We start from the raw sequence: 14,452 nt of genomic DNA on the forward strand, positions 1-14,452 counted from the left end.
GGCACGTGCAGACACAGCATCACCGGCTCTCTTTCCCCTCCTTCAGCCCAGGCCCTGGTGCTCCGGAACCGGAGCCCCCAGCCAGGCTGGAGACACTGTCACGAGGAACAGAAAGAGCCCCGGGGGCCAGGGGGCGGCCCCTCGCTGGGAAAACACCCGTGAAAACTCCTCTTAGCCACGCCCAGTATGGACAGCGCCCAACTCCAGCGGTGCAGACCCTGGGGCTGGCAGCAGGCCACGGGCACCCCTGAGGCCCCGGGTCTGCGTGGAGGCCCAAAGTCCCCGGGACGGCAGAGAAGAGCCAATCCCTGACACCAGCACCCCCTCCCCACGTTGCTCATCCCATGATTCTCTGAGCTCGGAGCCAAATGCTGGCCAGAAAAACTAAGACGTGATGTACTGTCCACAATTTAGCGTCGATTCAGATAAAATAACCATTCCCGACGATCAGCTCTGCAGCCCAGCTACAGAGTCAACCCGGCCCTGGCCCATCTCCTGCCCCGGCTCCTAAAAGGCCCAGAGGCGGCCAGGCCACGTGCGCACGAGGCCCCCAGACGGAGGTGGCTAGAGACGAGGAAGTGCCAGCCTCCTCGTGTGGTCTGAGCGATCTCAGAAAGCTCACGGCGCTTCCCCTCTGGCAAAGGAGTTTTCTGGAAGTCTGTTCTTAAGTTTCTGGACTTATCTGACAACGCTGATCTCTACGCTGCTCTGTGACGACAGCGTGTGGTCTGTAGGACGGGAAGGATCTGACGTTTGTTCACACGGGCTCTGTGGTCTGGGACTCGACACCCAGGGAGGTATCTTTCAACAGGGACAGTGAAACTTCTGCTTCCAGACAAAAGAGGAATGGAGACCAGATTCACCCCCGCCTAGATTCTACAGAACATTTTAAGGAAGAAATGATACCGATATTGAACACTCTTTCAGAAAACAGAGCAAGGAGTAACCATTCCTAGCTGCTCTTGGGAGGCCAGCATCGCCCTGACACCACCGCCAAGGAAATCACACAGAAGACGGGAGACGGGTGTCCCCCGACCACAGACACACTGATCTCACAACACGGGAGCCCTCAGAGCCCAGCAACGTGTGAGAGCATCAGCTGGGATCACTGGATTCATCCAAGGAAGCAAGGCTGGTTAACACCCACAGATCAAGTGAGAAAACATCACGTGATCATAAAGAACTGGACAAGATTCAACACCCATTCATGTTAACAGTTCCCAACCAACTAAATATACAGGGTCGCTTCCTCAGCCTGCGAAGGGCGTTATGAGAACACCTGTATCTGTGTCATCCTGAGGAAGACGGGATGCTTGCTGGCTGAGCCGGGACCAATCGAGCAGCTCCGCTCTCAGCGCTGACCCCGACCAGGCCCCGAGACCCCAGCTGAAGTGTCGGGCAGGAAGGAGAGTCCCAGGCACGCCGGCCGGGAGGGGTGACGCGGGACAGCTGTCCCTCACGCCAGCACGACCCTGGTGCAGGGTCCTCGAGCATCTACTGACCGCAGAACTGATCAGCGGGTCAGCGACTTCACAGGGTTGGGGACTCAAGTGCACGGCCGTCGGAAGAGAGCACGCGGAGGTGACGGGAAGACGGTTCCACTCACAGCAGCACCACAAGCAACAAACGCCCCAGGAACTCGTCTAGGGGAGGAACCGTAAGACCTGCCCACCCAGCCAGAAACCCCGCGGACAGGGACGGGCGCCTCCATGACGGGGGACCCGCACTGCCGGGCGGCCACTGCCCCACAGGGTCTGCAGACCACGCGGCCTTGAGCCAAACCTCAGCCGCCCTTTTGTGTAGAACTTGGCACCATGACTCTAAAAGTCCACGGAAGCAAAAAGCACCCAGAAAAGCCATCCCAACAGTCGTGCACCGGGCCGGGGTGCTGGTTTCAGGTCACCAGAACGCGGGGTGACCTGCACAGAGATCTGCAGTGCGCACACAGGTGCCCACAGGCGTGGGACAGAGGGTCCAGGAACCAACCCAGACACCTGCGGACACGGGACTTCTGGCAAAGGCGCCGGCACCATTCAACGGGAAATCATTTCAGAAAGCCACGCTGCAGCAATTGAGTAATCACGCACAAAAAAGCACACTCCGAAACTTACCTCAGACCACACACAGAAATTAACTTGAAAGAGACCATAAGTCTAAGCATAAAAGCGAAATTTGGAAAAGTTCTAGAGGAGACACAGGAGAAAACCTATCTGCCCTAGGGTTTGACAAAGATTGTTTAGATTACGGATTATACTTTTGGGAACATCAAATAAGTAATAAATTGGACCTCATCAAAATTAAAAACTTTTTGCTTCAGAAAACACTAATAAGAATATAAGAGAAGGTGAAGGAGACTGAGATACAGACTTCAGTTGCAAAATAAATGAGTCAAGGGTATAAATGTACAGTGTGGGAAACAGTAATTATGTAACATCTTTGTATGGTGACATATCATTACTAGATTTATTGAAATGTATAGAAATACCAAATCACTATCTTGTGTAACAAGAACATAGTTTTATAGGTCAATTATACTTCAAAACAAACACTCATAGAAAAAGAGATCAGATTCCTTACTAGAAGAAGTGCGGGTGTGAGGAGGGAACTGGATGAAGGAGGTCAAAAGATACAAACTTCCAGTTAAGGGATACAGTACTAGGGATGTAATGTACAACATGGTAAAGATAATTAACACTACTATATATGGAAGTTGTTAAGAGTAAATCCTAAGAGTTCTCATCACAACAAAAGAAAAAGTATCTTTTTTTAATATATCTTTAATGTTGTATCTATATGAGATAATGAACTATACTTACCGTGGTCAGCATTTCACGATTACGCGAGTCTAATCATTATGCTGTACACCTTAAACTTATGAAGTGCTGCGTGTCAATTATATCTTGATAAAAGAGGTAGAAGAAATGGAACATAAGAGAAGTCATTCACTAGGAAGACAATTTGCAAATCCTGTACGTGATAAAGGAGTTGTATCCAGCAAACACACAGGACTTACCAACTGAATGAGAAAACCAACGACCCAGTGGGGGAAATGGTAGAGGATCTGAACGGACACTTCAGCAAAGAAGATGTGTGAGGACCAAAAGCCCAACATCACCGTCACCAGGGAAAGGCAGATAAAGCTGCAGAGGTGCCCCAGAGGCCCACATTCCAGAACGGGGCAGGTCAGAGGCCTGGCGATACCCAGGGCTGGTCAGGATGGGGCAGGAACATCCCCCGCGCGGCCCCTTTGGAAGGCAATTTGACAGTCTCTTAGACAGCAGAAGTCACATGTGCCATAAAACCCAGCGATTCCTCCTTAGGCCCGTCCCTAAGGTGAGTGAAGACACGGTCCTCACGAGGAGTCACACGCGAATGTGCTCACACGAGTACCCGTGAGCGCAAAGCCCGGGACAGGCCCAGGGTCCAAGAGACACCCCACAAGGCACCCCGGCTCAGGGAGCAGTGCTCAGCAAGGAGACGAGGCACAGAAGCACGCACTTGAACTCGGTGAGCTTTATGGGATGAAGGACACGTGAACGCAGCTGGTAAAAAAAAAGTCTGCCTGCAGTTACAGAGGAGACCTCGGACTGCTGTGGACGTTGCTGAGAGCCCTGGCTGCCTCAGAGGGTGGCTAAGGCGGGAGAGGGTTTGTGCACAACTTTTCACGTCCTTGGAACCCTAAATGGGAAGGCACCGCATCTCCGAAACTAAGCCATCCACTCTCGGCCAGCCAGAGGGACACTACAGCACCGCCCTGGACGGTCTGCCGCACCGCTGCACAGCCCGGTGACCTGCAGCACCCTCCAGCACACGACGCTACCGACACCAGGCCACCCCACTTCAAAGCGGAGACGCGGCTGACACACGGGGAACGGCACTTCCCAGCCACTTTGTGGCAGTTGGAGAAGCCCAGGTCACAGTCAGCCAGGACCTCCACCCAGGGCGGCAACAGAGCCCTGCAGCTGCAGGCCTGAGAGGACCCGTCAGCCCCAGGCAGCCCCGCAAGTCCAAGGACCAGCAGCTGCCCCCCACCTCCTCATGGAGACCACCCGCACCCACGTCCTCCTGGAGACCCTGCACTCACCTCCTCGTGCAGCCCCCGGACCCTCCCCTCAGCCCCTGTCCTCTGTATCCTGAGGAGCCCCGTTCCGTTGCCTCTGACCCCCGCCCGGGTGCACCCCTGGGTGCTGGTGCCACCCCCAGAGCTCCGTCATCCTCCCCAGCAAGCGTCCTCCAGGGCCGCCCTGCGTCCCTTCTCCTGGGGCCCCGGGGATCCTCAGGGACCCGTGCACCACGCGTCCTCACTCTCCCTTCCAGCACAGCCTTGCAAAGGTGCTTCCTTCTTCCAGGACCACTGATGGGGCACCTGCAAGAGGCAAGGCGCAGGGAAGGCCCCGCCTCACCTCCCCGGGGCTGCAGCGCAGACAGATGGGAAGCAGGCGGCTCCAGGGGATGAAGAGGTGCACGGCGGGTGGTCAAGCTGGCAGGACACGCAGCACAGCCCGGGAGCCGTTCCCAGGCCCAAATGCTGCCCCCGACCCCCCACACGCGAGACAACCAGCACTCTGGCCCCGGCGGGGGCAGGGGGAGCATCCACGGGGACCCTGCCGCCTTCCCCTGGGGGGACCCGGCACAGTCGCACCCGGCCCCTGACACGCGAACTCTGCCCAGAAGACTCTGATCCACGGCGCTCCCGAAACCTCCTTTCATCCCGGTCTAATTACACACGCGTTCGTACCAGCAGCCCGCGTGGGGATACGAAGTGCTCTTCAGCACGCAAACGGACCCTTGGAACACGTCTGCGTGGACAGGCTTCCTGTGGGACCGCGCCCTCCTGGACACCCGAGCCTAACCACGCTGATTAGAGCAGGCGAACAGGGAGCCGGGACAGCGGGGTCTGACCTCTGACCCGCCACAGGGTCCGCTGGCTCTGTGCTCGTCAGGACACTGCAGCCCGGGGCAAGGAGGGGACATCGTGACGGGACCGGCCAGCGGGCCTCCCGAGCAGACCTCGGCCTCGGCGCTGTGCGCACGGTGGAGGGGCGGGGGCTGGACGACCGTCTGCGGGGTGGGGGGAGTGGGAGGGGGTGGGGGGGTGGGGGGCAGCCCTGGTCTCCACCCCAGAGGCCGGGGCCCCTCCCCCAGCTGCAACAACCAGAAACGCGGCGCTCGCGGCCGCCGGGTGAGCAGCGGTGCTGTGGCCGCAGACCGACACACTCACTGGCCCCCGGGCTCTGTGCTGGGAGCTGGTCTCAGGGCACCGGCAGCTCAACTTCCACCTGATCCTGAAAAGCACAGACTCCAGAAACGGCACCGGGTCGCTCGGACAGACACGAGCCATGGGAACACCACGGACCTACTTCCGAAAGCACGGCCGCCTCCGCCGTGCCCCCCAGCAGGCCCGCCCGTGGTGTGAGCACAGCGGCTCCGAGCGCCCGGAGCCCCTGCTCCGCAGTTTCCCCGCAAGGAGCCGACGCGACGCGGGCTGGCGCCCCCAGTCCCGTCCTAACCGCGCGGACCGGAGGCGGCGCACGCGCGCGCACGTGGGCCCAGCTCCCGCCGCAGTCACGCGCGCCGCACCCTCCAGCCGCGCTTCCCACGGCGACGCCGCTTCCGGGCCAAGGTGAAGACTGTAGACGGCACGGCCCCGGTCCTGCTGCGGGGTCCGAAGCGCCTCCTCAGAGCCCCCCGCCCCCTGCACTGACTGACTGCCTCCACTGCGCCGAGCACGGGCGCTCCCAGGGGTTCCCAGCAGCAGACCCGGAACGGGGTAGACACGCAGATTCCACCACCACCGCAGGCCCGCTGGCCGGTCCCGTCACGATGTCCCCTCCTTGCCTCCGAAACTGGAGTTCTGGAAAGCGGCTCAGCAACTGTTTTCACGGGCCTCCCTTCCGCCTGTCCGCCTGTCCCCAGGACACCCACACGTCCATCCAGCCTCAGGACCCTCCCATCCACGGCCCACCTGCCCCGAAGACCGTCTCATCTGTCCCTTCATCCATCCGTCCCCAGGGCCCTCCTGAAGGATGTCATCGGCTCCGCCAAGCAGGTCACCAGGTCACAACACTCACAGAGGCTCCTACAGCGCTCTCTGCTGTGGACCTGCTCCCACACTGCCCTTCAAGGCTCAGAAAGACCCCCCGAGTCTGGCACTGACCTGGGGCCCGCACAGTACTGCCTAGTGCTGAGAAAACGAATGCTCCAAAGAAACAAGCGTAAATCCTAGGCAATTCCGTCACCTCCAAAGAAACAAGCGTAAATCCTAGGCAATTCCGTCACCAACAGGGGTGAGGGGTGGTACACAGCTCTGTCCTAGACAGTCACCAAGCTGGCTCCTGAGGCCCTGGGCTCCGAGGCGCCGCCACAAGGGCCCCCGCAGGCACACACCACCGGCGACTCCGCAGGTGGGTCCTCTGGGGTGGGGAGGGCCCTGATTCTGCCCCCCTACAAGCCCCATGCAAAGGCCCCATCCAACATGGGGCAACGTGATGGCCGTGTTCTGCCTTCGTGGGGCCCCGGGGATAAAGAGCCAGGTTGAAGGTACCTGCTCTATGGGGAACCCATGGAGACGCTCCCCGGCTCTAGCTCTAGCACCCTCCTGAGCCAGGACTAAAACAGGACTGAGCCAGGGCCCTGAACCAGGACTGAACTGCCAGGACTGAGCCAGGGCTCCCGAAGCACACCTCTGAACCAGGGCTCCCCTGGACGGGGTTCTGCCATGTAGTGTCCCCCCCCCCTCCGGGCCTCAGTCACCATCCAGTGGCCGAGCCTCAAGTCGGCCCCTTTCGGCCCAGCAGCCTGGACAAGGCCTGGGGAAGCTGGTCCACGGGGGGCCCACAGGCAGCTTTGGGGGAGCTGAGGACTTGGGGACGAGGCGATACCCACCATCGCTGGGGAGTGGGCTGTGGCCAATCTGCATCTGAGGCCCCTCAGGCTCCTCACACAGCCCGCTCTGTGGCCAGTCGGGAACAGGAGTGGCGGCCCAGGCAGCACCCAGGTGGACGCCGGGTACCAGAGCGAGGTGCCCTTGGCGGGCACATGCAGGCTGCGGGTGCAGGGCCCTGTGTGGGAGGCCCGGGAGGACAGGACAAGAGCACTCACACCCCCCCCACCACGTGATCCCGAGAAACCTCCTGGTTCCACTCGTCAGGAAGAGAACGGAGGGCGTCTAGGTTCGTGCCACTTCAATGTGGCAAACTCTTGACCAGCGATAAAAAGTTCTCAGTATTTCCCCTCCTTCCTGCACAGAGATCCTCGTTGATGCCAACTACGAAAACCGGAAATCGTTCTTCACTAAGAGATCCACAGAATGGAACGTGGCCAAGCTCACCCCTCTGTGAAGTCACGGTCACCGGGCAAACTCAAGGCTCCCGTCAGAAACGCTCTCAGGATCCTGACCTGCTGCTGCGAGGACTTCCAGCTCCTTTCTGTCTCCAACACATCTGCAGGAAAATCTAAGGACGCGTCAAAGTAAACACACGTGCCTGCTGTGTGTACATGCATCTGCACGTACACACGAGTGTGTCTCCAAGGAACGCACTTCTAACCTAGAACATGGTCGCACGTCCTGAGGGAATCAACGGTTAACTGGATACCCCCAAAACTACAAAACGGCTGCAGAGAAAGATCTAAATAGATGATGATAAATTTAACCAAGGAGGCGTGACACCTGTATGCACACAACATTGCTGAGAGAAATTATGGGACATGTAAGTAAATCGAAAAACATCTAGAGCTCATGGGCTGGAAAACTTAACTGTTTTTGGGTATCAGTTAACACCCAATTGATCTACAGATTCAATGCAATCCCAATCACAATTCCAACAGGCTTTTTTGTACAAGTTCATAAGCTGATTCTCAGTGTTAGGTGGAAATGCGAATGTCAGCATAGCCAGAGCTGTTTTAAAAGAACAGAGTTGGCCGTACACCACCCACTTTCCACATGTTAGTCTACAAAGCGCCCCAGAGTGAGAACACAAACACAGATCAGTGGGTTAGGAATGAGAAAATAGACCCAGACGCATACGGCCAATTGATTTCAGACAACGCAACTCAATGGGAAAAGGAGAGACTTCGAAACTGCTGTGTACCTGGATATCTTACACCACATGCAGAAACTTACGTGAAATGGATCAGAAGTTTAAATGCAAAAGCGAAAACCAGGAAGCTTTCAGAAGGAAAAGAGCAGATAACCCTGAGAGCTTGGGATAGGCACATATTTCGTCGATCGGATGTAATAAATAAGAACCATAAAAGAATAAAATTGAAAGAATCAAAAAACAAACAGCTTTTGCTTTCAAAACACATGTTAAGCTTTCAAAACACATGTCAAACAAATGACAAAACGGGCCACAGACTGAAGAGAAACATGTGAAAACATGCATCTCATAAAGGAGCTGCACCCAGAGTCGACACACAGAGCCCTTACGACTCAATGACAGAGAAATACCCAGTTTTCAAAATGGGCAGAAGATCTGGACAGACGGTGCACAACGGCTGATAAGTCATGAAAAGAGGCTCGCCGTCACCAGAAAACAGGGAAATGCAGATAAAACCATGACACACGACAAGCCCGCCAGGACGGCTGAAGTACAAGTCTAAGGACAGCCAGTGCCGGGGAGGCGTGGACGGGGACCCGCACGCACGGCTGGAGAAATGGGACGTGACACCTGCCTCAGAACAGTGTAGGGGCTTTGGAGGCTTTTCAGTTTTTTTGTTTTCTAAGTTAAACACACACACAGCGCACAGCCCAGCAACTCCACTCCGAGGTCATTCATCCGAGAGAGACGCAAACAGCTGTCCACGCGGGGTTCTCAGCAGCTTCATTCACAAGAAGCACACGCAGAGACAGCTCGAGCGGCCCCCAGTGCTGAAGTGACAATCAGGCTGTGCTCCATCCACGCAACGGGATCCTACTCGGCAGGGAGAGGGAAGCAGGGCCCGCAGCACCTCAGACAGATCCTGGCAGCGGGAGTGGCTGCCTGGGACGCGGGCAAGGGGCGCGGGGCCCTGGGGGCGGGAAGCGCTCTGCTCCTTGGCGTGTTCACACGCAAGGGTGACGACCGTCCCGCACACCTATAGGCACCATTCGCTGTATGTAAACTAACCCCCCACAAACTGGACTTTTCAAAAATCAAGGGTTAAGAACAAGCCCGCCCCCCTTTCCCTGACACCTCTGCTTCCACACTCGGGGAGGGGCTCGGCTCTTGCCGGGCTGGGGGATCAGCCGGCACGCGCACCCCTCAGCACACCCGCCGTGGAGGTCTGAGTGTGTCCAGGCACCCGGGACGCAGCAGACGGCAGAGAGATAAAACAGCCCTCCGCTTCCGACGGCGATGGGAGAGGAGGCACAGCAGCGAAGGGGGAGGGACCAGTGTCCAGCGGAGGGGCAGAACCGTGCCCCAAACATTCATGTTCACTGGAACCTCAGAACAGGACCTTATTTGGAAACGGGATCTCTGCAGATGGGATGCAGTGAAGGGTCTGAGATGAGGTCCTCCTGGAGGAGGGTGGCCCTACATCCAATGACAGGGTCCTTCTAAACACAGAAGGCGAGAGACCCAGACACAGAAGGCGAGAGACCCAGACACAGAGAAGCCCCGTGAAGACAAGAGGCAGAGACGGGAGGGAGACGGCCACAAGCCCAGGGACGCCTGGAGCCCCCAGAAGCTGGAAGAGGCAGGAAGGACCCTCCCTGGAGCCTCTGGAGGGAGCGCAGCCCTGGGACACCTTGACCTCAGACACCTGGTCCCCAGGATGGGGGAGGGTGGATTGTTGCCTGTCACTCCCAGGACTCCGAGGTGTCCTGGGCTCTGCGTGGAGGGTCAGGACCCAGCCTCCTCCCCACCGCTCCCACGGGTGAGGGCCTCACGTGAGTCTGACTCGCTTCCTATTAATTCTTAAAGAAAAAAAGGTTCAGAACTTTTCTCACAGCACTTTATGTATGAACGTTTTTCTGAAATTAATTATCCATTTCTTGGGGCAAAAGAGCTCTTATCATTTTGTCAGAATGACAAACATCCTTTTGGGTTACTCGCTTCTTGAAATCCAAGTGAAGCACGCCATAAATTCCAAATACATTGAGACGTGTTTAAAGTCACCTTCAAGTACCAGACAAGGTCCGTCATCACTTTTTGAAAACTCTTGGGACGACTAAGAGAAAGTCATTCTGTTTTCCCTCAAAACCGGTTTCTCACGCTGACTTGCTCTATCTGGTCATGGAAACCACAGACCAGAGGAAGGGTCTTCAATCTCACCCCACCTCCGTCAGCACTTCCTTTCATTCACCCCCTTTCCATCCTGGCCACGCCACCCAGGCCACGCCCCACCCCTCCAGGCAGAAGCTCATCTCTCTGCGGCCCCATGCAGTGCAGAGCAATGCAATAACGTGGTCTTGGGGAAACACCACTCCCGCCGTGTCGCTGCCCTCGGGAAGCCCAGCAGCCGGCCACAGAGGCAGAGAGATTACCCAGCCCTGAGCTCTGCTTCTGGCTCAATCCGAATCCGGCTGGCGCGGCCCAGACGCAGCAGCCTGCTGTGCGACGGCTCTGGTCTCTGAGCATAAACATCTGGTCCTCACACTTGGAACACAGCCCCCCCCCCGCCACGTCCCCTCCGCCCCGCAGGCGCCCTCCCCTAATTCAGGGCACCCCCTAGTCCCACAGCTCACTTCCTCCACGCCCCATCCCTCCAGACGGAGAGGAATGGCCTCTCCCAGCTGTGAACACCTACGAAACTTAACTTCCACTCGTCTGTGACTTCCTACCTGCTACGCAGAAACACATTCTCTTCACATGCATCCAAGTCACCCTCCTCGCACGAGCTGACCTTTGGTAGACATTTCCAGACCTAAGGGGACTCACACCAGGTCATGGGGTCACGAAACACAAGAATTCATCTTCCAGCGGTGTCACCGGAGCACACTTAGTGACAAAGTGGGGAGCTCCCCACAGAAGACCTGAGGGATCCCAGGGAGGAAGAGCACCTGGGGGAGGATGGGCGGGGGGGCTGTCACTGCTAGAGGGGGCTTGCTGAGAGAGCCCTGGCCCCCCTCACGTACCCACCTCCTCAGTTCAATGGGGGCTCAGGCAGGCCTTCTGGGGCACTGTGGTTCTGCAGGTCAGTGGGGGCACTGCAGACGGTCAGACTCGGGGATGGGTCCCAGGACACACGTTCCTGCAGATCCAGATAAGCCTCCTTCGGGGCGTTTCTACAGGGTCTCCCAAGCTGCCTCTGGGTCTACCTCCCATCCTCCTTGGAGGCTCACTTTCTGGAAAATATCCTTGATCCGTGAGAACATGTCAGACACCCTCCAATCACTTGGAACCAGACGAGTTCCTTCCGGACTGACATCCACCTCTCACTCTCCCCTTCGTGGCTGGGAAACCAGCAGACTAAGTGATGGGGGAAGTCCCTCCTCCTGATACGCTCAGTGCTGTTGATGGGATGGATGCGGGCTCAACCGGAAAACCGTAAATGTTACCAGCAAGTCCCAATGGAACAGACGCACTCCTTCAGGCTTAGGCGTACGCTAGGGGTACGATATGCACCAACCATACGTTTTCCTATAGCACCTGGAGGAGCTTTATTACTTTTAACCGACACGGTATTAAATATCAAAAAGCACCTTTTTTAAAAAATTAAATATACTGCTGTCCAGCTGTCCTTATTGTAGATAAATGAGGCATAAAACCTCTAGGTTCAGAAGCTAGGCAGAACAGAAGAAGCTGAGACATGGATAACTAAAACCAACCGGAAACAAACTCCAGAATGACGACCAACTTGGGAATCTGTCAAAGACAGCATTTTTCTGTGTGCGAGACTTTCTTGGCAGGAGGAAGAGACTAGACGTGCAAGCGCTTTCACGCCTGACATTCCTCCAGCATCTTCGACCACCCTCAGCTACACGTCGGTAGGCGACCCGAGTTACCTCCGCAGGCGTTAGGAGAAGGAAGAGTAACTTACTACTCTCGTCCCTGCGGATCGACGAGGCCCTCGAACAGGTGGTCCACTCCGGGCACTAGAGGCGGCTCCCAGGGGGAGAGCGGTGGACGCGGGGGACGGGCTGGGCGCCCCCGGGCCATCCAACCCGCGCGGCCTGCAGGCGAGGGCCGGGGCTGCGAACGGGGGCCCGGGCTGCCCTGCGTCTCCCGCGACCCCCTCGGGCCCCCCGAGCATCTTGATCCTCTGCAAGCAGTCTTGGAGCATCGCCTGCGTGCTGGACTCGCTGAGCCAGCACAGGAAGAGCTCGTCCACCTTCATCTTCAGGACGGGCTGCAGGACTTTGCCGGGCGGCATCTCCGGGGCTCGGACCCTCCTTCCAGGGGGACCCCTTCCTCCTGCACAGGTGCCTGGAGCCGGGACCGAAGTCCGACCTGAATGGACCTCCGCGTAGTAGGCGACGGCCGCCAAAGGGGACGAGCCCCACGGGGGTCCCCGACCCGTGGTCCCGGGTGAAGGCGGCCGGCCCGGCGGGCGTCGCGGGTCCGGGGCCCGGTGAGGAGGCAGCGGCCCGGCGGGCGTGGCGGGCCCGGGGTCTGGTGTGGAATCAACGGCCAGGCGGGCGTGGCGGGCCCGGGGTCTGGCGTGGAGTCAACGGCCCGGCGGGCGTCGCGGGCCCGGGGTCATGGGTCGGGGTAGGGCGGCGCCCCGCCCAGGGGCTGCGCGGACTGGGGGGCCCGTTGGAGGCGGAAGGCCGGACCGCGGCGGGGCCCGCCCAGCTCAGGGCAGCTTCAAAACGGGCGCGCCGGCTGCGCTCCCAAAGAAGGTCGCCTATGTCGTGCGTCACCGTGACGCGTGGCGTCATCACGGCGCCGCCCGTCGGCGCCCACGACTCCAGCCGCGGCTGTGCCGGGGCGCTTCGGTGGGCTGGAGGGCGCTCAGGAGCTGGAGTGCGGACGGGGGCGGGGGATGGCGGGCACCCCACCCCCACGTCTTTCAGCTTTTAGGCTTTCCTGGGGTGCGGCCCGCACCAGCGACGTGCCCTTATGTCCGCGGAAGTGCAAGCACGCGCTGTGCGATCTCGCCGGGATGGGCGGGGGTAGTCGGCCGGTCTGTTAGGCATGCGCAGTGCATGCCTGTCGTGGCGGCGCTCGGGAGGCCTGTCGGTCGAGCATGAGCAGTGCGTGCCCGCCGGGAGCTAGTCGGAGGCCGGGCATTGTGCGCGGAGAGGGCGTGGTACAGGGGAGGAGCATGCGCAGGGCGTGCCCGCCGACCGCGGGAGCGAGCACGCGCGCTGCGGGAGCGAGCGGGAGGCGGGCGTGGCGGCGATTGCGGGGCAATGCAGTTTTTAGATAAAACGGTCCCCTTCAGACCGCAATGGTCGCGGTTACGTTAAATTTGTTAAATGATGATAGTGACGGGTTGGAGGCGTGCAACTGCTTTAAAGCTGGCCTTTCAGGCTGAGAATGAACTGCTTTTGTAATTGCAAAAATAATCTATTCTGATGGAAGTGGAAGTAATTACTTAAATGACTTTGGCCCCATGACTAGCTTATTTCAGTTTATCCTTTTAATAGTGTCGATAAATCATCCACACAGCACACATGCACCTCTTTTTTTTTAATGCCTTGATCTTTTTTCTAAGTTGTTTTTTTTCTCTTAACATTATGAGTTTTCACTTGGGTTTGCTCTCTTTTAGGAGGTAGTTTCGAGGTCTTATGAGCCGGGCTCTCCTATTTCTCAGGAGTATAAGTATAGCTAGACTCACTAAATAACTCTTAAACTATGGGTTTATTTTGTGCCTACAATGATTTCAAACTTCGTTTGTGTTTCCTGACTGAAGAAAAATGCACAGCCTGAGAGTTGAGAATTATGTTTGATTCCGTGGACTTGCTGAGGACTTAAGCCAGGGAGGTACCCTCTCAGATGGCTCTGAGGGACTTCTTCCAAGAGGTCAGGGAGGAGCCAGGGTACAGAGGCCTTTTTTGCAACAAAAAATAAGATAGTTGGAAGGTTACTGTTAATGAAAGAAAAACAGACATCTCAAGTTAATGAATTTAGCACTTTTCTATGGATGGGAAGATGCTAAAGATAGGAGATCACTCCTTTGATATGCACCTTAGCTACCTGGGACCAGTATCCCGCTTTTCTCCATCCTGAGTCCCCCCAGGGTGCACAGTCCAGGGTGCCTGCAGTGGCTGAGGGCTTGATGGAAGCAATATCCTTTGTTTACCGATATGGCTTGAAGATAAAAATCCGAGTATCCTGGGTCAGGACAGGGCCATAACGCAGGAATTCTGTGCTGTTCTTTCTATTCATTGGGAAGCTAATGCTTGTGTACGCAGGCCGTCACTTCTGGAGAGAAGTAAATATTAATACACGTCTCTGAGTTTATCACACACAGACATCTTGTCCAAGAACAAATGTGCTTTTCACTCGGGGTCTGTAAACGAGCTGCCATTCATCCATGTGGTTTTGGGGGGAAATGGTCTTTTTGAGTCCCTGCACAAGAC

The 14,452-nt window shown here is 57.3% G+C and overlaps 1 protein-coding gene across 3 annotated transcripts in view; it reads right to left on the bottom strand.

Annotated features, from left to right (window-relative positions):
* Window positions 1-14,162, bottom strand: part of LOC309652444 (serine/threonine-protein phosphatase 2A regulatory subunit B'' subunit beta-like) — a 65,005-nt gene extending 50,843 nt beyond the window's left edge. Inside the window, exon 1 of one of the 3 annotated variants that reach the window (XM_082446237.1) lies at window positions 11,965-14,162. In XM_082446237.1, the coding sequence (XP_082302363.1) occupies window positions 11,965-12,297 (333 nt within the window). In that variant the 5' untranslated portion in view covers window positions 12,298-14,162. The remainder of the gene's footprint in view (window positions 1-11,964) is intronic. The other 2 variants (XM_082446236.1, XM_082446239.1) reach the window with 2 other exon arrangements.
* Window positions 14,163-14,452: the final 290 nt, after the last annotated feature.

The sequence above is a fragment of the Balaenoptera physalus genome, assembly GCF_965194825.1.
Source record: "Balaenoptera physalus genome assembly, chromosome: X".
NCBI classification, from domain to species: domain Eukaryota; kingdom Metazoa; phylum Chordata; class Mammalia; order Artiodactyla; family Balaenopteridae; genus Balaenoptera; species Balaenoptera physalus.